At 36.4% G+C, this 24,321-nt stretch overlaps 1 protein-coding gene across 1 annotated transcript in view; it reads left to right on the top strand.

The window, feature by feature from the left end:
- The window catches only part of CDC42BPA (CDC42 binding protein kinase alpha (DMPK-like)), a 267,348-nt gene that overhangs the window by 29,476 nt on the left and 213,551 nt on the right, over window positions 1-24,321 (top strand). Inside the window, exon 2 of the mRNA XM_011975980.1 lies at window positions 18,993-19,076. Coding sequence (XP_011831370.1) covers window positions 18,993-19,076 — 84 coding nt within the window. The remainder of the gene's footprint in view (window positions 1-18,992; window positions 19,077-24,321) is intronic.

The following is a 24,321-nucleotide window of genomic DNA, read 5'->3' on the forward strand; positions in this document are numbered from 1 at the left end:
ACCATGGAATACTATGCAGCCATAAAAAAGGATGAGTTCATGTCCTTTGTAGAGACATGGATGAAGCTGGAAACCATCATTCTGAGCAAACTATCCCAGGACAGAAAACCAAACACTGCATGTTCTCACTCATAGGTGGGAATTGAACAACGAGAACACTTGGAAACAGGGTGGGGAACATCACACACCAGGGCCTGTTGTGGGGTGGGGGGAGGGAGGAGGGATAGCATTAGGAGATATGCCTAATGTAAGTGACAAGTTAACAGGTACAGCACACCAACATGGCACATGTATACATATGTAACAAACCTGCACATTGTGCACATGTACCCTAGAACTTAAAGTATAACAAAAAAAAAATATTAGCTGGGCTTGGTGGTGCGTGCCAGTAGTTCCAGCTACTCTGGAGGCTGAGGCAGGAGAATTGCTTGAACTCGGGTGTTGGAGATTGCCGTGAGTCGAGACCGTGCCACTGCGCTCCAGCCTGGTGACAGAGCAAGACTCCGTCTCAAAAAAAAAAAAAAAACACAAAACTAGAAATAGAAATCAGTTAGCAGGATTGGACAGGAAGAGATAAATCTTTAAGTATTAATAGACCATCTACACATAAAAACACATAGAAGCAATAGATAAAAATATCTATTAATAAGATAATTGAGTATTTCCAATTAAAGGATCATTTTACAAAAATCAGTAGAATTCCTCTGTATTCAAAATAATTAGAAGAGATGATGATACAAGATGTCATTCACAATAACAAAATCAATCATGTCTCTAGGATCTAGGAATTAACCTAGCAATGCATAAGATCTACATGGAGTAAATTTTAAACTCTGTTACAGTATTATTCAAAAGACTTGAAAACCAGATACACCATATTCAAAGATGGTACAACATATTTGTAACGGTGTGAGTTCTCCCTAATCTATAGATTCTATGAAATGTCAATCAAAATCCAGTGGAATATTTTGAGAAATTTGAACCACTAAATAATTTACGTGGAGCTTCTGATTCTGATTATGACACTTTTGCTTATATTACACCAGCTGTTCTGCTGAAAACAACTAGAAAATCTTGACTAAAGTATAAATTTATCTGTTTGAAGGTATAAGAGCTATGAAATCAGTAAGACACAAGGGGCAAAGAGTTGCAGATACAAGCTGTTGAGAGGTAAACTCCCAACATTCAGCCCTACCTTTCTCTTTTAGGCAGTTGCCATTACCTAGGCCATAGCAGAACAGCTAGAAATCTCATAGGCAGGAAAAACATAACTTGGAGTTCAGGTTTCACTAAAGAATAGGCTCTGTTAAGTATCCTAGGTATTCAGTTTTGATACTTGAAGGTCTATCACCTTTAGGTGTAAAGACAAATGGAAATGAGTCTGCCATTATAAGACAGAAACTCAGTTGTAATCAAATCAATTCTTAAGACTCCATGACAGGATAAATATGAAAATTACACCCAGGCACATATCAGTAAAACTTCTGAAAACCAAAGATAGAAAATTTTAATAATACCTCGCGGAAAAAGGACATGTAACTTCCAGAAAGCAGTGAGACAGTTCACTTCTCAACAGAAATGATAGAAGTCGAAGATAATGGAAAAATGGCATTTTAAAACTGCTGAAAGAAGAAAAGCCATCAATCCAAGACTTTATGCCTAGCGGCAGTATCTTTAAATGAAGGCAAAAACCATAAGATATTGCTGAAAGAGAGTAAAGAAGACCTAGGCAAGCAAAAAGACATTGCATATTCATGAATTGGAAGACTTAATATTTTTAAGATGGCAGTGTTACCCAAATTGATCTACAGATTCAGTGCAATCCCTGTAAAAATTCAAGGTACCTTTCTGGTAGAAGTGGACAAGGTGATCTTAAAATTTATGTGGAAAGTTGAGAGATCCAGAATAGCCAAAATAATTTTGAAAAAGAGCAAAGTTGGAGGACTCACACTTCCTGATTTCAAAACTTACTACAAAGCAGTGGTGATCAAGGTTGAGTGTTACTGGGGTAAGGCTCATATATAAATCAAGAGAAAAGAATTGAAAGTCCATAAATAAATTTTTACATTTAACGACTGTTGGTTTTTGCCAAGGGTGCTGAAACCAAGGAGGTAAAACAGTTTTTTTCCAACAGTGCGAGACAACTGGATATCCACATGTGAAAGAATGAAGTTGGACTCTACTTCATACCACATACAAAAATTAACTCAATACAGATCATAGACATAAATGTAACAGGTAAAACTATGAAACCCTTAGAAGGAAACATAGGTGTGAATTTTTGTGACCTTGGCTTAGGCAATGGTTCTTAAATATGACACGAAATCTCAGGCATCAAAGAAAAAAACAAAAAATAAGATTTCATCAGAATTTAAAACTTTAGTGCCTCCAAAAAACACCATCAGGGAAGTAAAAAGACAGCTCACAGGGAGGGAGAAAATATTTGCAAATCATGTATCTGATGAGGGTCCAGTGTCTATATTAAAATAACTCTTTACAACTCAGCAATAAAAGCACAACCTAATTTAAAAATTGATGAGTGATTTGGATAGCTGTTTCTTCAAAGAAGTTATACATATGGACAATATGTACATGAAAAGATGCTCAACATCACTGGTCATTAGAGAAACGCAAGTGAAAACTACAATGAGATACTCCTTCTCACCCACTGAGATGGCTGTAATAGGCAAGACAGTAACAAGTATTGATGAAGATGTAGGGAAATTGGAAAGCTTAGGCATTGCTGGTAGAATGTAAAATAGCATTCTTCAAAATGTTAAACATAGAATTACCATATGATCCAGCAATTCTACTCCTAGATGTGTACAAATGCAAGAGAATTGAAAATGTAGGTACACACAAAAACTTGTATATGAATCTTCATAGCACCCTTAATCATAATAGCTAGAAAGTGGAAACAATTCAAATGTCTGTCAACTGATGAATGCATAAACAAAATGTGGTATATCCATATGGTGGAATATTATCTAGCCACACAGGAATGAAGTAGTACTGATATATGCTACAATATGAATGAGCCTTGAAAACATGTTGAGTGAAAGAAGTCCAAACAAAAAGCTACATATTGTATGATTCCATTTATATGAAATATCTGCAGGTTTGTTACATAGGTAAACATGTGCTATGATGGTTTGCTGCACCTGTCAACCCATTACATAGGTGATTAAGCTCCACATGCATTAGCTGTTTATCCTGATGCTCTCTTCCCCTGGCCTGCCCTCACCTCCCCACCCTGTAGGCCTCAGTGTGTATTGTTCCCCTCCCTGCGTCCATGTGTTCTCATTGTTCAGCTCCCACTTATAAGTGAGAACATGCGGTATTTGGTTTTCTGTTCCTATTAGCCAATAGAACAAGTAGACAAGAATGAGGGATAAAGGATATGAACAACCTCAACATAATTGACATGGAACATTATACTGAATCACTGATGACTACTTGTTTCCTGTTTAGTACGCATGGAACATTTATCATTTACTAGTGTATAGACATGCAGTTGATTATTATTTTTTTAATATGGACCTTGTATCCTGTAACTATTGTAAATCCACTTAGTTTTAGGACACAGTTTTTGTATATGGTTCCCTGTTAGATTTCCACCTTCTATGTTATCTAACTTTTATTTCCTGTCTTTACCAGTTTTATGGTCACCAAAGGGAAAATTACCTTGTGCACATGTACCCTAGAACTTAAAGTAAAAAAAAAAAAAAAAAAAGTCTCCAAAGTTTGGCAGAAACCATCAGCGTGAAAACCAGCTATGATGCCTGCTTATCTGTTAGTATTCTTAGATGCACTTAATTTTGATGCTGTGCCAGTTTCTTTCATCTCACTCAGAAATATGTTTAAATGGTTAACAGTTTCTCACATTTATGATATATAGGAAGGTAATTCAATGTATCTAATCTTCCATACTGCCAGAAATGGAAAGTTTTGTTTTTTCATATGAATATTAATCTCAACTTGTCTACTTAAAAAAGTGTTATTTTCTTTGGGATAATTTGAAATTTACAGATTAAACGAGAATTGAAGTCCAGTTCTCTTTAGATTACAATAGGATTTGTAAGTTCAGAGAAGAGAGATGGCCAGTTTTGTAAACTTTTTACTTATTTCTTACGTTCCTTACTAGATTTTTTTGGTAGCTGTTGATGGGATATTTTCTACTATGTTTTTTTCTTTTTCTTGAAAAATATGAAAGGTATTTATTTATATATATCCTACTTTATTAATACTAATTACCTTTTGTTACCAGCTACCTTAACAAATTACCTTGTTGCTAGTAGTTTCCTGTTTATTTTTTACTTTTTTAGTTATACAATTGAATCTTCTACCAAAAATAATAAAATTTGGAGTCTGTACATTGACAATTTCCCTATTAGCTTTCTTGACTCCTTGAGTTTTGATTTTTAGCTTTAGCTCTCTATGTAATTGCTCTTACCTGTGCATTAATTTTATTCTGCAGTGTAGTTCTCCATTTTCTTTTCTGTCCATCTAACCCTATTCTGTTCATCCTTAGATTTCAGGAATTCTTTAAAATATCTAATCAGCTGATGTTACTCTTATTACTTTCCAGTGTTATGGTTTATTTTCGACAGCTTATATTGTCTGTCATCTCATGAACTTGAAGGTGGGAGGGAAGTAAATGAGGGTCCCTAGTTTGCCATCTCAAAACAGACTCTATTTAGACTATTTAAATACTAACTTAAAAAGAAAACATCAACAAAAGTCAATTATCCTGGCTGTTATTCTTCAGTAATTGAATATTTCTTGGCTGGTCTTCGCAGCTGAGGTTCTTTATACTACTTCAGTGTTTCCATCCTTTGAGAACTCCATATCCTCCCTGTTTCTGCCTCTACATGTCATTGATGAAAGTCTTCATTCCTTGTACCATAGATCCTGGAAGTTTTGATACTTTCCATCTATGGGCTGTGATATAATACTGTTTGAGCTGCGCAAGGAGGTGAGGTTCAAACCTCTTCTCTTTGCTTCTGGGTTTTAACTAGTATACTAGAGCTAGATCAGGTTCAAAATGATCAGATTTTCTGTTAAAAGGGATCAAGACTTAAACTTGGAGCCAAACTCCTAAATGCAAAGTGGAGTTCTGACTTGGAATCTCAGAGTAGACTCCAAGTATATGTATCCAGCTAGCTGACTTGAGGTTTCCAGCCAGCCTTACAAACCAATTGGGTAGTGGAACAGAGAACAATATTGAAATATGGACATCCAGGCCAATTGCTAGAGGACAAATCTTGAGTCCTAATCCATTTGAGTTTATTACAAGGACAGAAGTGAAGTGCAAGGGAATTACTCATTTTTGTTTTTCAACATTTGCCTCTTGAATCAAGAGAGAGGGTGGAGCCTCTCTTGCTTGTGAGGCAGGGTGTTTCCACATACTCATAACTTGAACTCTAGGAAGAAAAAGATAGCAGGATACATTTTACAGAAAAGGGAAGTAGAGCAGCGTGCTTTGCCCAAGCACTCATCTCCTTTGATACAGTTCCTTCAGATACTTTGAAATAACTAATGCATTATATTTAAGGCCAATATTACTAGTCATTGTGTTTTCAAGGAAATCAGAGGTATTCCCTGCTTCACTAAATGTATTTGTCATTACCTATTGCTTCTTTAAAATCATCCCATATTTGGAAATCAGTGAAAGAATTGTGGCAGAAAGAAGTCAGTGAAGGAACTGAATACAAGAATAAAGTCAGGAGATGAATGAGTTTATGAAAATGGGAATAAAGATATAAAATACTTTTATTTTTCTAATGGGGAGATGAGAACACCTATACAACTTCTTCCTAGTATTTATACTTAAAACTATTAAATTCCTTATTTATGTGTTTAATGTTCGTGTTCACCTATAAAGTGTAATCTCTGTGAGGTCAGGGAGTGAATTTCTCTTATTTATTTTATTCCCTACTTAGAACAGTGCTTTTAAATGTAATTTTTTTTTTTTTTAATCAAGGGCTAAAAACATAGGAAAATGGAGTTCTTTTTTTCTTTCATGCTTCCCTCTTTTGACTAATGAAAATAATACTTACTAATCATCTACTATAATCCAGTAATTTACATGCCCTTGAGTAGGGTCGCCGTTTAATCAGCAAGAGGGAGAGAGGTACACAGGGTTGATACCCACTTCTGTAAATTGAGGGATATTTTTCCAATTTTATTTCTATTCACAGGTAACAAAATTGATGTAGTTTTATAAACATTAATATAATGAACTTTTCTTACCAAATATTTTGTCTTTTTCCCATGTATTGAAACATTTCTTTGTAAATCTGATTTCTTATGGCTCCATAAAAGTCCATTATGTGGATATTTGATAATTTACTTAACCATTTCCTTATTGTTAAGCTAGAACGTGAGCTCCATGAATATAAAGATTTTTTTCCCTCTGTTAGCTCATTGCAGTTTCCCAGTACTACAACAGTGTCCAGTGTATAAGTAGGTACTCAATATGTATTTGCAGCATGAGTGAAAGAATGTGCTCTATTTTTTGCCACATTATAAATGACTTATAAAATGTTTTTGTACCTAATGCTTTCACTGCACTTCAAATTATTTTCTAAGAATAAATTTCTGGACAAGGACTTGCTGGTTGAAAAGACATAGAAAAGGTTGTATGATTTCAGATTAGTTTTCTAATCCAAAATAATATTATCTGTGGCTGTTTTTCTTTACACTTTAATTTTATAAATTTTCTATAACATATTAGGATCAAAATAGTTATTTTTTTTTCTTTTAAGTGCATTTCTATTTATTCAGAGAGCAGTGAGCAGTCTTCTAACTGGAATATAAGGTTTTTGTTGGTGGTGGTGAAAGATGAGGCTTGAAAGGTCACAGCTGGGTGCGGTGGCTCATACCTCTAATCCCAGGACTTTGGGAGGCTGAAGTGGGTGGATCACGTGAAGTCAGGAGTTCGAGACCAGCCTAGCCAACATGATGAAATCCCATCTCTACTAAAAATACAAAATTAGCCAGGCGTGGTGGCATGCACCTGTAATCCCAGCTACTTGGGAGGCTGAGGCAGGAGAATTGCTTGAACCTGAGAGGCAGAGGTTGCAGTGAGCTGAGACTGCACCGTTGCACTCCAGTCTGGGCAACAAGAGCAAAAATTCGTCTCAAAAAAAAAAAAAAAGAAACATCATTTGGGCAAAGCAGTGAATGGCTTGGTATGGCATGCTAAGGACCTTTATTCTGCAGGAATCGGAGTACTGTAAACTATTAATAAGCCGAATACAAAAATTTCATAAATTAAATAAGAACAAAAATACAAAAAAGCAGAGTACAGATGCCACCTGTCTTTTGAAAGGGTTATGTCCCAGTGAACCCACTGTAAGTTAAAAATAAGTCTTGAAGATGCATTTGATATACCTAACCATAACCTACCTACCATAGCCTATCCTACCTTAAATGTGCTCAGAACATTTGTACAGTGTAGAGTATCGGTTGTTTGCTCTCTTGAGTGAGTGAGAGCTGTGGCTCACTGTAACTGACCAGCATCCTGAAGAGTCTCATATGGCTTTCTATTGAATACATGTTGTTTTTGCACCATCTGTAAAGTCGAAACATTGAAAAATCTTACGTTGAACCATTGTAAGTTGGAGACCCTCTGTAGTGGTGTAATTAGAACTCTTCTAGAAAGGTAATAGTGATAGTGCTGAGGAAGGACTGGATAGAGAAGGGGACAAAGGGAGGTGCTGGATTTCTCACTCTCTAGTCTCCATATCTCGCCAGTCACCAACTTTTATTTAATATCCTCAGTATTTCTTCAGTTTCTTCCTCTTTTTCTTAGTTAGATCCTCTCATCTCAATTACTGCTATAACTTTCCAATGTCTTTCCCTGCCTTAAAACCATTCTTCACAGAGCTGCTATAGTGATCTAGCTAAAACTATCTACACAGAGTGGTTCCCTTGTTACCTGTATTTTTAAGGTTCTAGTTTGTTAACATGACATACAAGCTTCTCTACTCTTTGGACCCTTCAATACCATTTCTTGCTACTCCCTATTGTGTTCTTTATGTTCCTAGGAAAGAAAACTGCTTAATTTCCTGCGTATCTTCTCCCCCACACATATTTCCTGCCTCTGTGCCTTGCTTATGCTGTCCCTACTTCCCAAACTATCCCCTGTCCTCAGTCACATCCATTTCAGTCCCATTTTTCTGGAGTTCACTATGTAAGACTCAGTTGTCAGCCACTTCATTTAAAAAACTTTTAACATACATATTCACATACTATACACTTTCCTCCTCTACTCCCACTTTGGGGTCAAGGATGTGTCTTCTTTACTTTTTATAGGACACTGATTTTTACTCCTCCTTTCCCTGTAGTACTGTTATGGTACTGTCTGTGTACTACTGTTTAGGTGTGTTTTCCCACACTGGACTGTGAGAATTTTGGAGGCAAGAACTTTTGGGGGCCAAGAGTCCAACCCTTATTATTGATCCAACCTTTGGCTCTCTGAAAGTTTGCTGAAAACTTAACTTACAAAAGGCAGATTAATAGGAGAAAAGGTATGCAAATTTATTTAACATGTATCCATGGGCACCTCTATGAGGAAGACCCCAAAATACAGGGGAAATTGCCCATTTTTATGCTTAGGTTCAATAAAGTATAGACAGCTGTGTACAGATGTGATTGGAGAAGAAAAAGGGTATGATCTCATGCTAACAGACTGAGTGGGGAAACCCAGCAAGGCCTGTCTATCTAAAGTCTTCTTGGCCTCTCTGTGCAGCATTCCTTCCTTCCAGGTATGGGGCAGGACCCTCTCTGGAATGGGGGTCTGATGACCTACAATGAAACAGGTAAAATCTGATAGTTTTTTTTGGTTGTTATTTCTTTGTTTCAGACAGTCTTGCTGTGTCCCCCAGGCTGGAGTACAGTGGTGTGATCTTGGCTCACTGCAACCTCAGCCTCCTGGGTTCAAGCCATTCTCATGCCTCAGCCTCCCGAGTAGCTGGCACTACAGGTGCTTGCCCAATTTTTTTGTAGTTTTAGTAGAGACGGTTTCATCAGGTTGGCCAGGCTGGTCTTGAACTCTTAACTTCAGGTGATCTGCCCTCTTCAGCCTACCAAAGTGCTGGGATTACAGGCATGAGCCACCGTGCCCAGCCATTTTTCTTAAGACAGGGTCTCATTCTGTCACCCAGGCTGGAGTGCAGTGGTGCAATCACAGCTCACTGCAGTCTTGACCACGCTCCCATCTCAGCCTACCAAGTAGCTGAGATCACAGGCATGCACCACTATCCCTGGCTAATTAATTTTATTTTATTTTTTTTGTTGTTGTTGTAGAGATAGGGTCTTCCTGTGTTGCCCTGGCTGGTCTCGAACTCCTGGGCTCAAGTAATCTTCCCTCTTCAGCCTCTCAAAGTGCTGAGATTATAAGCATGAGCCACATTGCCTGGCAATAATTTCTTTGTAGCCAGTTTTTATACCGAAAGGCTGAGGGAAAACTAGAGTAATATTTTTAGGTTTTATGGCTGGCTTTGAGGAAAGGGAAGTTCTAGTTTCTAAGACCTAGAGAAGAGGGATTCTAGTTTCTATGGCTTACGTTGGGGGAGAATGGGACTGAGAGACAGAGCAGGAGAAGGTCAAAGAAAAACTTCTGTGTCTAATGCTGCTGAGTCCTTCATTTTGGAGTATTGTTTTCTGAGCCCACCAAACTTTTTATTCAGCTTTGTGTTCTCAGCAGTTAGCATAATGTATAGCATATAGTAATGTGTTTTTAAAAAAAGAGCCTATTATCATTTTTCAGTTGAAATAATGAGCCCTTGAATTAGGTCAGTGGTAGTGGGAAAGGAGGGTGGGTGAGAGAAACAGATTCAAAAAAGTCAACTTTGAATGTTAATGATAAGTTAAAGGTATGTAATTTATAGATAATGAGATTTGCACTTGAGTGAGTTGGGTATACAGATTTTTGACTTCTTAAATTTAACATTTGCTGAACATGCTAGAGAGATGACCAGTAGGCAACTAGAAATAAAGGCATAGATAGTAAGAGATAGGGATTTAGGAGTTGCCAGCATATTGGTATTAACTGAGGCTTTGGAATAGATAATATGGGTCAGGAAGGAGAGGAGGTGTAAAAAAGGTGAAGTAGAGATCCTTGGGGAAAAATATTTAACAGGTTACAGCAAAAGAAAAATTAGAGAAGTGTATTAATTGTCAGCAGCGTCCAGTAATGAAGAAAGGGTAAAGCAGGTGAGAATTGAGAACAATTTATTTGAAAATTAGAAAGTTGTTATTGAACTTTGAAAGAATAATTTCTGTCTAGTAGAGTGAAATTGAAATTAGTTTGAAATAGCTGTTTGAAAGAGGTTGAGAAGCAAACAAACGATGAGCAAGTGGAAAAAGCAAGCATGTACTACTCTTTCAAAATGTGCTTTTTGGAGAAATGTGTTGTGGAAAGGGATGTGGTATCAGTTCCTTGAGGAAAAGGTAAAATGGGAGTGACGTTTTTGTTTATATTTTTGTTCTTGGATGGGGAATGGTCTTGGAAAAGTTTTTCGATTGATATACAGGAGAAAGGGGGATTGAAAGCAGGAGAGAAATTTTTAATGGAATAAGGACATTTGGAAGGGAAGGAAGGAAGGAAGGAGAGGGTCTGGGATCAAGATCTCAAATGATACAGTTACACCTGAAAAGTAGTAGGGTTCAAAAGGAAAAGAGGTATGGAAGCACAAAAACATTTAGAGTTGGCATGAGGGAATGTAAAAGGTCTGTTATCTATAAAGTAGGCAACCAGGTCATTAATCGCTGGTGAAGAGTAGATAGGACAGGATTGGGATAGTTTGTGGTGGCAGGGTGGTACAGGACATTTTAGAAGACTGGTAAAGTTCTGTTGAGAGTGACAGAATTAATGTCAGGACTGCAGGTAGATTTGAGGGCTCAGCTGAGATTGAGCTATGGAAATGAAAAGCAACAATAAAAAGACTTAAAGAATGTATATATTTGTATATGTGTAATATATATATTCCTTACATATATATCTTTTTATATATCCATATATATTTATGTACATATATATAAATATAAAACATGACTTTTTTTCATTAAAGAGACTGAAAAAAAAAGACAGGGAATTGAAAAATTACTTGTAGTTGCTCATTAGGATATGTAAGGCAGTTAGTTAAGGACAGCCAGATTTGCTCTACTGTCCTGATGCTTGGAAGAATTAAAGAATGGGGTACAGGGCTAGGGAGTTGGTGGCAGCAGATAGCAGTCCAGCAGTCAATCAAGTCCTGCCTGGTCATAGGTCTGTGCCATTTAAACCTCCAGGATCAAGTCAGAGCACTTGACGCATGACTGATAATATTTGGAATTTAGTGTGAGGTGTCTTCTTAAATTTTTTTTTTTTTTTGGTATGTTCTTGCTCTATGTGTGTATTGATTAAAATATGTGAAATAAAAGCAACAGTTTGCTGGTAATTAACTGTTATTTCAAAACAATTAATTTTGTATAGAAAAATAGTATTGGCTGGATTATGAGCTTTACTGCTTATTCATTCCTGATGAAAATATCTCTGCTGGGCTTACATACCCTGTAGTGTTTATGAACTGGTAGGTTTAGAAATGAAGAGACCCTAGAGAGATAATCATTTCCTTCAAGACGTTTTGTCTTCTACCAGGAATTTTTCAATAGATATATAGGCCCAGTGGATAGGCTTACCTCTGCATGAATATTTGATAGGAGCATTTCTGTCAGTTATGCTCTTTCTTAAAAAAAAAGAAACCATGAAAATAAATGCATCATTTATATAACTCTTGTAAGAAATGCATAAATCGTGGGAAACAGTAAGATACAATTGAAATTCAGCAGCTCAGTGAGTTATGAACCTTCTCTCTACAACTCAATTGTGTTAGTTACTGCTTAACTTAACGCTGGGTTTTCCTTTTTGCTTTCAGGAAAACCTTTAACTTACGCCCTGGGTGTTGCCTGTCAACAGTTTCCTGGTGGCTCACCGCTTCTGCCTGCTCCAGCCTTGCTCCGGCAGCTTCAAGGCTTCTGGGCTTCAGAGCTTGTTGTGAAAGCTTGCTGCTTTGGCCTGCTACCCCTGCTTCAGGTGTCAAAAGCTTTTAATTAGCTTGCTTCCTCTAATTACTATAACTAGGCCCTTACGTGTCTGCATAATCCAGTTCTAGGGTCTGAAGGGAGAATTACCTTTAGCCATTCATTCTTCTTTAAAAAATCTTTTACTCTGGCTGTCCTGGCGTTCATGGGGGAGTAAGAAGCTATATTGCATGATTCACCTTTGATGGTGCTAGTCTTCAGTCTGTAGGGGCAAACTGGTGTGGGCATACTGTATTTTATAGCCAGTGTTTGTTCTGATTGGTTGATGCCCATGCTGTCCCAATTTTAAAGTATTTTGACTGTTACTACTGAATATATAAATTGTGTCTCTATAGAAAGGATATCTCTAGCTGGTTTAATAAACTCTTTGTAGTGTTTTTAGTTTGCTTATTAAACATAATTAGTTTCCTCCCCCATTTTTAATAAATATTTTGAACACAAATTGGTCACTCAGAAAAATACAGTGATTTCTACACGTTTTGTAATGATGACCATTAACGTGTCAATAGGTATCAGAATTACAGGTATGATGAATCGGAAGAACTCCTCAGTACCTATAGAACTATTCAGTACTTAGAGTAGTAAAGTATTCTAGCTCTCTTATCAGATAGCCAGATACATATTCTGGTTCTATTACTTACTCATTTTGTCACTATGAGTAAGTTAATTAACTTCTCCAAACATTAGTTTACTAATTTAAGTGGGGATTATAGAATCTGCTTTAGATTGGTATAAGGATTAAATGGGGGGTAATATATGTAATATGCTTAGCCCAGTGCTAGGCACAGCATAAGCTTTCTATAAATAAGAGTTATTTTTTGTTATTTTATTATTATTAATCATAAATGATAGTAGATGATATGTGGGGGAAATTAAAAGGTGAAAAAGTAAGTAGTGAGCAGCAACAGACAAAAGATAATAAAGGCCAACTTGTGAAGTCAGGACTTTGATGCCTCTTAAGAGAACGGAATGAGCTGGGATAAGCTGATAGATGTTTAATCACAAAATACACAGTTGTATCTCTTTTGTCATAATACCTTATTTTTGAGTTTTAGTGTCAGTTTAGTTGTATACTTGCAGCTGAGAATATTGATGCCGTAAACTTTGCATGGATATACACCCACAGGTTCCCAGTCATTCATCATTAATTTAGCTAATGTTTACTGAGTACCTATAGATTCCCAATTACTAGGTGTGTACTAGTGAACAAATAGGAAAAAAAAAAAATCCCTGCCCTCGTTAGCTTATATTGTAGTGAATGAAGCAAACAATGAACAAAATATATAAATAGAATACATAGTTATAATGATAACTAATGGGAAAGGGAAGCAAAGAAATGGGTTAGAAAGTGTCAAGGGGTAAAATGACATTTCATTGAAGGAGTGAGAGAGAAAGCTGTGTGGCTTTGTGGGGCTAGAATATTCCAGGCCTAGGGATCAACAAGTACAAAGGCTAGTTGGGATTGAGCAAGGTGATCATTATAGCTGGAGCAGAGTGAACCAGGGGGAGAGTAGCATGAAGTCAGGGAAGGTGGAGGGCCAGAACATGTTGGCCCCAGAAGGCATAGTAAGGATTTTGACTTTTACTTGGAGAGAGATGGGAAACCATTGGAAGCTGTGGAGCAGAGGAGTGTCATGATCTGAGCTACATTTCAAGAGGATCAGCTGTAGCTTCATTGTTGAGGATAGATTGTGGGATGAGAGGACAGAAGTAGAGAGGCCAGGTAGGACAATCCAGGCAAGATTTTCTTTTGTTTGTTTGTTTTTTGAGGCAGTCTCACTCACTTCCGCCCGGGCTGAAGTGCAGTGGCACGATCTCAGCTCACCGCAACCTCCGTGTCCTGGGTTCAAGCAGTTCTCCTGCCTCAGCTTCCCTAGTAGCTGGGACTGCAGGCGCCCACCACCACACCCGGCCAATTTTTGTATTTTTAATAGAGATGGGGTTTCACTATGCTGGCCAGACTGGTCTCAAACTCCTGACCTCAGGTGATCCACCCACCTTGGCCTCCCATAGTGCTGGGATTACAGACATGAGCCATGGCGCCCGGTCTCAGGCAAGATATAATGGTAGCTTGGAATGGGTTGGACCAGAGGAGGTATGGTGAATGAATTCTTGCTATATGCAGGAAGACTAGATTTATAGAAGTCCATGGCAACTGTTTCTGTTTTCTACAACCTGTAACTTAAGAATGAACATAAAATTCTGTAACTGCAATTTGTAACTAGTTTGTAGCTTCAAATGACTAAAAAACACTAGCTTCTGTAGTGTTTACAGAAATAATTCTTGAATTATTATTATTACAGGTTTTCTAACATCATGTTTTTACTATGAAGTCTTTCAAGACATTGCTAATGTTTTTAAAAATATGTCTGTTCTGTGTTAAACTGTAGTCTTGCAGTTCATACTAAATGTACTTTTAATTTTGATCAAGCTAAACAAGAAAGGACATTTTAACATACTACACTCTTATATGTTAGCTATGGTTCTTGAAAATACAGGACCTGAGGTTAGAGTTCTAAGAAAATCCTCCTCTTCTTGATTTTTAGCTACTGAAATGAATATGAATATGACTTGCAGTGTTAAAGGAGAAAAGCAAGATCAGTTTGATTATATTTTATTACTTTGTAAACTTCATATCTTTTCTCATCATTTACCAATTCGATAATTCAAGAATATTTCCTGAACTGACATTTATTTCACCACACTCACCTTATTCCAGAAAATATTTTAGGTAGCTCATGAAACTGTTATAAGATAGCTTTGAAAATGTTTTCCACCCTGCAGCAGCATGGCATTCCTGATGACCACACACAAGCTAAAATGTAGCTTCATTTTAGCCCTGATCAGTTACACCACAATACCTCGACAATTAGCGGTCATTTCATGACCAGGATGTGATGTGGTATCCCATACTATCTCATTCCATGCTTCAGATTTTATGTGTTTTATATAGAAAATGTAGAAAAGCAAGTAGAAATTGCATCACCTAGAAATACCTGATCTTTTGATTCTTCTGTTAATATACATAAAGCATAGAAATTTATGGTACATATTTTATGTGTGTGTGTATATATATAGAGAGAAAAAAGTCAGTGTACACACTTTAATAAACTTATTTGTTTGTACTGTGAACTTTTCCCTATTAACATTCCTCAGTAATTTTTTAAAGTGTATGAGTAATTTTCTGTCATACTGTGAGATACCACATTTAGTCAAATTGACCATTTAGAATATTTAAGTTCATTTCAATATTTTACTATTGAAAACCATACTGGTGAATATTGTGGCTTAGTTTTTATTGGTATGTAGATATATTCAGTTGAGGGTATTTCTATCCATATTTCTATGTAAATATATTTTTCATAAGTCTAAAATTATAGAAAATAAGACATTAAAGAGATGAAAGGTTTTTTATTTTGGTAGTTAAAGAAACTGAAGAAATTGAGAGTTGTATTCTTTGCCACATATTAGAGGTAGAGCTGGCAGTGAAGAGATTGGGCTATAACATGCTTAGTGTAATGCCTGGCACATAATCATAGCTAACACTTATTGAATGCTTACTAAGTGCCAGACCCTTGAAAAACTTGAAAATATTTTTCACTGTGCAGCAGCATGGCAGCCCTGATGACTGCACGGGTGTATAGAATGGGTCTCATCTTGGCCCTGATCAGTTACACCACAATACCTTAATAATTAGTGGTCAGCAGTCCCAAGTACAACGATTATACTTGTATTAATTTTTAAAATCTTTACCACAATGATAATAAGTATTGTTATTAACCCTGTTATCATGACGAGGACACTGAAGTATTGAAAAGTTAAGTTTTTTGCCGAGAGTTGTACAGCTAATGACAAAACTAGGATTCAAACCCAAGTAGTCTGACTTCAGAATCCATGCTATCACCACTCCCCAAAACAGCCACAATAAATGCTAGCTAAGTGTTTGAGTGTTCAATAAATATTAGGCATCATCATTATTCCTACTGCACAGTTGTATATTCCAGAAGTTGTTTTGGTTCCAATATTTTTGGATTTTAGAAAGATAATTTAGTTAGTATACTCTATTTTATGTAACATTCCCATTAGGGTTTAGAGCAGCACTTCATAAACAGATACATTCACATTTCTTCAATGAAGCATGTTTGTTTTTATACTAAGTGAGATTAAAAAGCAAGAATATTAATAGCCTGATGTCACTATATGCTGCCAAATGAGTTATGAAAACCTTTTGTCTTTTAGAATTGCAGATAAGGGATTTACCTGTGTAAAACTCTCACCATAGTGCCTGGCATTTAGAACACACTCCTCCTTCTATTAGATTTATGCTAGTAGTATTGGGTGGGTATTACTACTACCACTACTTTTTGTTAGTAGTTATCATCAGGTACATATTTGTAGAAAACTGGTGAATTGTAGAGTACTGCTAGTACTTTTCTCACATTGTGACCTTAGGAGGGGAAGATACCTAAGTTTTGGAGTCTTTCAGCTATTCTTCCCTCAATCAGAATAAGAGGGTGTAAGTGTTAGCGTTCTGTGTGTTTTCCCCACCCTAAATTTAATCTTGTATAGCTCAGTGCTCCTGTCCGTCTGTCCATGTGCACTCCCAATTGTGCAGGGTTTGATTTTTGAGTCTAAGCAGTAGCTCAGGTGGTGTGTTCACCCTTTCAGAGATCTTAGTGAAACAATGTTTCAGGTTTTTCCTTATTCTTTATTAAAGCCCTTTTTAAGTATGATTCCATTGAGAGAACAATTTAATTGACCCATCATTTCTCCAGATATGACTGAAGACTAAAGTGATTGTGTTTGAAATTGAGATACTTCCTTTTCTTTCTCACCATTTTAATTGATGAAGAACTATAATCAGTCATTATAACCACTTATAACAATTACCAAGAAATATTTAGTATTCATACACTTACTGTAATTATATGGTCATGTTATTTTTATTGCAGTCTGATCCAAATATAAATTTATTAAATAACCTTGATATGCACATTTGCTATTTTTTTTTTTTTTTGCACTTGAATTTAAACCTATACTCTATTTTTGGAAATATCCCATTGAACAGCAGTTTGAAGATCTGCTGTATATAGTTTGACCTCCCTTTCTGCATATTAGGGTAGCATTTCTCTTCCTCCCCACCCACCCCCAGTAACTGGAAGCATCCTCCTTCAACCTTTGTTTTCCTCTTTTGTAGGCTAGCCTCTGGCCTATGGCAAATCCAGTGGGGTGGAAGTGCCCTTATAGATTATCTGGTTAAACTGAAGCAGAGAGATAGAAATAGAAACGTAATCAATTTGTTGAGAGTGAGAAAGGGATTTTATTTATTGTATTTGATAGTTTTTGATTCACAATTGAAATGTAAAATACAGAAATAAATGTTTATTGAGGGATCTGGCCAGCAACCCACAATGCAACGGGGCTCTCTCTTTGTTCCCAGGCAGATCGGCAGGTCGAGAAATAAGAGACACACACAAGATAGTGAAAGCTGGGTCCAGGGGCGTCACTGCCTTCTGGTCCCGGGATGCCACCAACGCACTGGATATACCAGCATTTATTATTAAGTTTAGTCAAGGCAGGAGTAGGTTAGTGAGGGATTTAGGGTCATTTGATTATGAGGTGAGATGGTCACATGGGGGTGAAGTAATTCTTTAACATAACATCTGTATGCAGAAGCACAGTATACGAAGATAGGAATTTACAATATAGTGTGTGCATCAGTAATTTCTAACAGAGCCTTAAAACAGAAACACAGTCTTTCCATAACCTATGATTAGCAAGATATTAATCAGTAATAACAGTTGTAGCAAAAGCTGGTTACCAACAATCCATAGAAACAGGACGTGAAGCTAGACAACCGGTTAGACCAGAAATTCTCAGAAAGGAGTATGCCTTAACCCTAAAGAGGTCTAGAAGAGCCATGGCAAGATGAGGGTGTTTATAGCCCTGTCTTATCCATATGGACAGGCACCCCCGCATGCATCCGTTTATAGGCTCTCCACAAGGGTCTCATTCTATTCCCAGAGCTATGAACATCTGCTTTTCTGGGACAGGAATCTTGGTGATGTGAAACCTCCCTGACTGCACGTCCATTCATAGGCTCTCTGCAGGGGGAAGCACATCATGCGCTCTTGGCTCATTCTGGCAGTCCAACCTGGCATTGTCTTTACACAATCCTGCATGCAATTTTGTATTTACAATAATCAGGAGCATTTCATCTTTTATTCCATAGCGATAGTTTCAGGGGGTCTCCCTACAAATGTTCCTTTTTTTTGTTTTTGGAAGGAATGTGTAAAGTTTAGTTTTTGTGAAATTGTCAGTTTTAATTGCTCTCTATGCGTATGTATATGTGTGTATGTGGTTTGGGGATTATTGTATAGTATGTGGTTGGGGGTTATGGTATAGTATGTAAGAGTATGTGATATGAAAAATAGGATCGTTTTCAGTTTATTTCATATTGTTTGATCCTCTCAGAACATATTTGTTTTGGCAGCTGGCCTTCCTTGTAACATGGTGTTGGAATTTTGCATGCATTATTTAATAACCTCTAGTTCTTTCCTGTTGAACATTTTGTTCAGTTTCTTAGTGATAGTAGATATTGAGTTTAAATTCCAGGGCAGAAAACTTGGAAAGGGGGATATAATGTATAATTACCAACTAATACAGTGTTCCCAAATACCAACTAATACAGTATTCACAAATACAGTTGTTAGTTTGGCACATGTTCACTAACTTTTTCATCTGACAACATTATTTAATTTAGGATCTTAGAATTTGAACTGCATTGACATAATTGATAATTGGTATTTTTTTTTTTTTACAGAGAGGAAAAAGGAAAATGGATGACTGAAAAAAATTATTTGTCATTCTTTTAAAATTTATATTTCCTATATCTTTTCTAGGTTGCCGTAGTAAAACTTAAAAATGCGGATAAAGTATTTGCCATGAAAATATTGAATAAATGGGAAATGCTGAAAAGAGCTGAGGTAAGAGTCTTATGTATTGGAATATATAAATATTTTAGAAATATTTTTCAGGAACTATAAAATTACATAGAGCTCATTAAATATTACTTGGTAACATTTTGTCTATGGTGACATTCTTTAAGGCATAAAAGATAAATTCAACACAATTGTGATGTAATTATGATAAAGGTTACAATCCATATGCTAATTTAATATTAGAATACTAAATGGAAATCCTTGTAATGTGGGGCTTATGCAGTTATATTTAAAGGATGTCTGCAAACTACTTTCTTTTATAGAAAGACATTTTGTAGTGGATGATTTCTAACGTGACATAACTTGTTTATATTATTCTGTATTTATCTGTATTCTGCTACAAGCAAAAGTCAGCAGGAGTTTTGAACATACCCTCTGGAAATTCTGTTTAATGCTGATTATGCAGTCACTTCATATTTTGTTTTATATTACAGGAGTTGTAGTAAAATCTAGTAGTGCAAGAACTGCCTGCATTTTTATGTAGGTTTGAGGGAAGGATGGATTGGAGTGATGTTAAAAATATCCAGCAGCTAGTATGGCCTGTCAGAACTGATGGCACACATAGATCTGGGGTGGAGTTCTTGGGGGTCCTCTGCTGTGCTGTATCATGGGGAAGGGTTGAATGGGGTAGGCATTCTGGGGCTTCAGGGAAGCAGAACTTAACTAGTGTAGAATTCTGTCAGTATTTTAACTGATAAAAAGTGATACTGATGAGCAGGCTGAATAATAGCCCTGGAAGTTGGTAAGATTAGTAAGAAAATAATGGGAAATTCGCCCTTAGAAATTTTTATCTGTCAGTACTTGTAGCAACCCGAAGATGAACAAACGTATAGGGAAAAGCAGAAAGGGTTCCCATGATGACAGATGTGGTGGCAGTGAAAGTAAATACTTCATTATTTATTTCTTTGGAGAAATTTGAAAACACAAAGAAGAAACTAATAATCACTTTTGTTCTGTTACCCAGAATTAATAACATTTTGGCCAAGTTTTTGGTTTTAGTTTTTTTTTTAAACTAAAAAAAAAAGAAAACAAACAAAAACCCTTAGAAGTGAAGCACAAATATATTCTTTGTAAAACAAATAATAGCATATTACAGATAAAGCCAAAGCGTTCTTTTACCACCCAAGTCCATCCTTTCTCTACCTCCCAGAGGTCATTATTTTAAAATACTATTTCTTCATTAAACACTTTTTGTTTGTTTTTATATATTTAGGAGATAAGGTGCAGATTACTTACATGCATATATTGCATTGTGGTGAAGTACCCATCTAGTGAACCCATCACCCAAATAGTGAACATTGGACCCAATAGGCAACTTTTCAACCCTCACCCCCTTCCCACCCTCCCACCTTTTATAGTCTGCAATGTATTATTCCACTCTGTATGTCCATGTGTACTCATGGTTTAGCTTCCACTTATAAGTGAGAACATGTGGTATTGGGCTTTCTGAGTTTTTTCACTTAGGATAATGATCTCCCGTTCCATTCATGTTGCTGCAGAAGATAAGATTTTATATATGTATATACATGCATACACATACATATATACATATATACATATGTGTATACACATACCACATTTGCTTTATTCAGTCCTGTGTTAATGGACAGCAAGATTGATTCTATGACTTTGGTATTGGGAATAGTGCTGTGATAAACATATGACTACAGGTATCTTTTTGATATAATGATTTTTTTTCCTTTGGGTAGATACCCAGTAGTGGTATTGCAGGATGAAATGGTAGTTCTGAGAAATCGACGTACTATTTTCCACAAAGATTATACTGATTTACATTCCTATTAATAGTGTATAATTTTTCCTTTTTATCTACATCCCCCCAGAGGTAATTATTGTATAGTAATATCCTGTTTGACAAAGTATCTGGGAGATTTAATGTCGCATGTATCACTGGGATATGTGCTAGCATCCATTATATTCAACACCTTAGTTTTTACTTATAATTTCCCTAAGACTGAATTGCCTTACTGTCACTGGTTGAATTTCTCAAGGAGTAAATACCAAGATTGAGTTTGTTGTGCAAATATTTGTTAGGGATTTCTTTTGAGATCAACACCTGTAGAAGGGAAGGGAGGGAAATAGGATTTGTAAAGTTGTCCCATCAACCTCAGTTGATTCCACTGGGAGCTCTGTAGCAGAAATGGCTCTTGAGAAGTGTCCTACATTGGATCAAAGTGCCTAAACCTTTATACACCTACCTCTACTAGTCAGTGGACATGGACTACCCCTGAAGGACATGGCCTTGGACTGGTAGGCTTTCTTCAGCTGATGCAAACCCTGAAGGTGTGACAGCATTCCCAGCTGCTAGAGCAACAAATCCTGTTATTACAAAATAGTAAATAATTGTGTTCTGTTTAGCAGAAATAACAGCTGTAGTCAGTTTACTGTTTCAGAGTTAGAACTTTTAAAATTGAATTAAAGTTTGTACTTTTTTTTTAAATGAAGCTAGATGTTTTGGGGAAGAATTGTGAAAAGGACAAATGACTGGGTTAGCTTTCATTACAGCCGGAAGTGGCAAAATCGAAAATAAAACAGTATAATTTAAAATCAAATATTTTATTGAATTAACAAGTATTAATATATTCTGTTTCTGAGACAAGATGGAATAGACTCATTTCTCCCTGTTCTCTGTGAAGTACAGCTAAAGATTCTGGACATTATATATAAAACAAACATTAGAAGAACCCAAAAGGTGGAGAGTATAAGGTAGACCAGCTAGGGACCTCAGGACCTTAGAGTATAAGACCCCTTTTGGAGGTCAGTGTTATGCTGATAGAAAAACCTGACAAGGACCATTCAAAGAAAGTTTAAGATAAATATTCCTCATGCATTTAGATGCAAATATCTTTAACAAAATATTAGCAAATACAATTTAGCAGTGTGTTAAAAAAATTATATACCATGCCCAAGTGTGATTTATTGTTGGGATGCAAGACTGATTCCATATTTGAAAGGTACTCTCCTCAAACTATTTGAGAAAACTGTTATCTTTCAGGCAGAAATTCTGCATTGAAACTTTTAAGGAAGAATTCACTTTAAAATATAAATTGTATTTCTATGCTTGAATAAGCATATCTTTTTTAAAAAAAAATTTATAAAAACCCTTCTGACCATGACTTATCCATCTTTGGAAAACAAGACCTACCAGTGATGCTTAATAAATTACAAATGAGAAGCAAAATTCCTTTTTTTTTAGTTTGTGTATTGTTGATGCTTTAAAACAATTTTTTCAGAGGTTTATGTCCAACTTATTTACCTAATTCTGTTTCAAGCCATATGTCAAATATATAATTAATGAGATATGGGTTACTCAAAGGTGCTAGGAAGCCTCCTCTCTTTCTATACCTGGGCAGAAAGGTATAATAATATAATAATTGTCCAGTAATTTCACAGATTTACCATTTACAAACTTTGCTAGTTTATCACCAATAACTGTACAAGTTCATCATTTACAGACTTTGCTAGTTTATCAACAACCTCCTAAATTAATGAATTAACTACTGCTCTCAATCTGTTCTGTAAATTTTACTTCTTTCTTCACATTTATTCAGTGAGTACTAACTTCGCTCGTTAAGAGATGTCCTTACTCATTTCATGAAGAGATGCAGAATAGTTTACAGAAACACTACTGCTCTCAATCTGTTCTGTAAATTTTACTTCTTTCTTCACATTTATTCAGTGAGTACTGACTTCGCTCGTTAAGAGATGTCATTACTCATTTCATGAAGAGATGCAGTATAGTTTACAGAAACACTGTCTTGAGAGTTAAACCTTTTTAAAAAATCTTTTAAAAATATTTTTATTTATTTATTGAGGCAGAGTCTTGCTCTGTTGTCCAGGCCGGAGTGCAGTGTTGCGATCTTGGCTCACTGCAACCTCTGCCTCCTGGGCTCAAGGGATCCTCCCACCTTAGCCTGGGAGTAGCTGGGACTACAGGCACATGTCACCACACTCAGCTAATTCTTGTATTTTCTGTAGAAACGGGGTCTCATTGTGTTGCTCAGGCTAGTCTCAAACTCCTGGGCTCGAGTGATCTGCCTGCCTCGGCCTCCCAAAGTGCTGGGATTACAGGTGGAGCCACTGCACTGGGCTGAGAGTTAAACCTTTCCAAGGCTCAATTTTCTCATGTATAAACTGAAGATAATAAGGTCTCATAAATAGGGTAACAGTATATCTTAGTTTATCTGTGACAGTGCTGATTTATGCCTATTGTTTTATTAGTTTTTCTATTGTTGTTATCCTTGTTCGGCTATTTTTATAATTGTTGTTACTCTTAGTAAAGTACTATACAAAGTAAAAAATGAATAAATGCGAGTTCCCTTTTCTCCTTCAAATACCCCCAGTCCTTCTGTCTTAAGTAGATCATTATTAAGGGTTTCTTATTTATCCTTAACAGAAAATTTTATTATAATGAAATCATATTACAAGGCTGATTTTTCATATTGCTTTTTCACTTAAAATATGTATTAAGTTTTTCCACTTCTGTATATTTAATACATTTATAATATCTCATTCTTAATAGCTTCGTTATACTAAATGGCTCTTTCTCTCTCTGTGTGTGTGTGTGTGTGTGTGTGTGCGCGCGCATGTGTGTGTGTGTATGTGTGTGTGTATATATATATTGCTTTTTTTTTTGTTGAGGCAGAATCTTGCTCTGTCTCCTAGGCTGGAGTGCAGTGGCGAGATCTCGGCTCACTGCAGCCTCCTCCTTCAGGGTTCAAGTGATTCTCCTGCCTCAGCCTCCCAAGTAGCTGGGATAACAGGCGCCCACCACCACACTTGGCTAATTTTTATATTTTTAGTAGAGACAGAGTTTTGCCATATTGGCCAGCCTGGTCTTGAACTCCTAACCTCAGGTGATCCACCTGCCTCAGCCCCCCACAGTGCTGGGATTACAGTCGTGAGTCACTGCGCCCGGCCTGAATGACTATATTTTTTATTAGGTTGATTTTTTAAGTTTATGGGAATTTAGGTTGTTTCCTTAGTTTCACTATTTTGAACCATGCTGTAAAAATATTTATATATACTGGGTAAACTTTTGTGAGTTTATCAGTAGTGTGAATTCTTACAAAGATGAAGTGTCAAACTGTCAATACATTTCATTATTTTACCATTTATCTATCTGCATGTGTTTGACCAAGAGAAATTTCAGAACAGGAGAGAAGCTAGTGCATCAAAACTAGTCATGCTACCCGAAAAGTATATGCCATGT

The sequence above is a fragment of the Mandrillus leucophaeus genome, unplaced genomic scaffold, assembly GCF_000951045.1.
Source record: "Mandrillus leucophaeus isolate KB7577 unplaced genomic scaffold, Mleu.le_1.0 Scaffold1605, whole genome shotgun sequence".
Lineage (NCBI taxonomy): Eukaryota > Metazoa > Chordata > Mammalia > Primates > Cercopithecidae > Mandrillus > Mandrillus leucophaeus.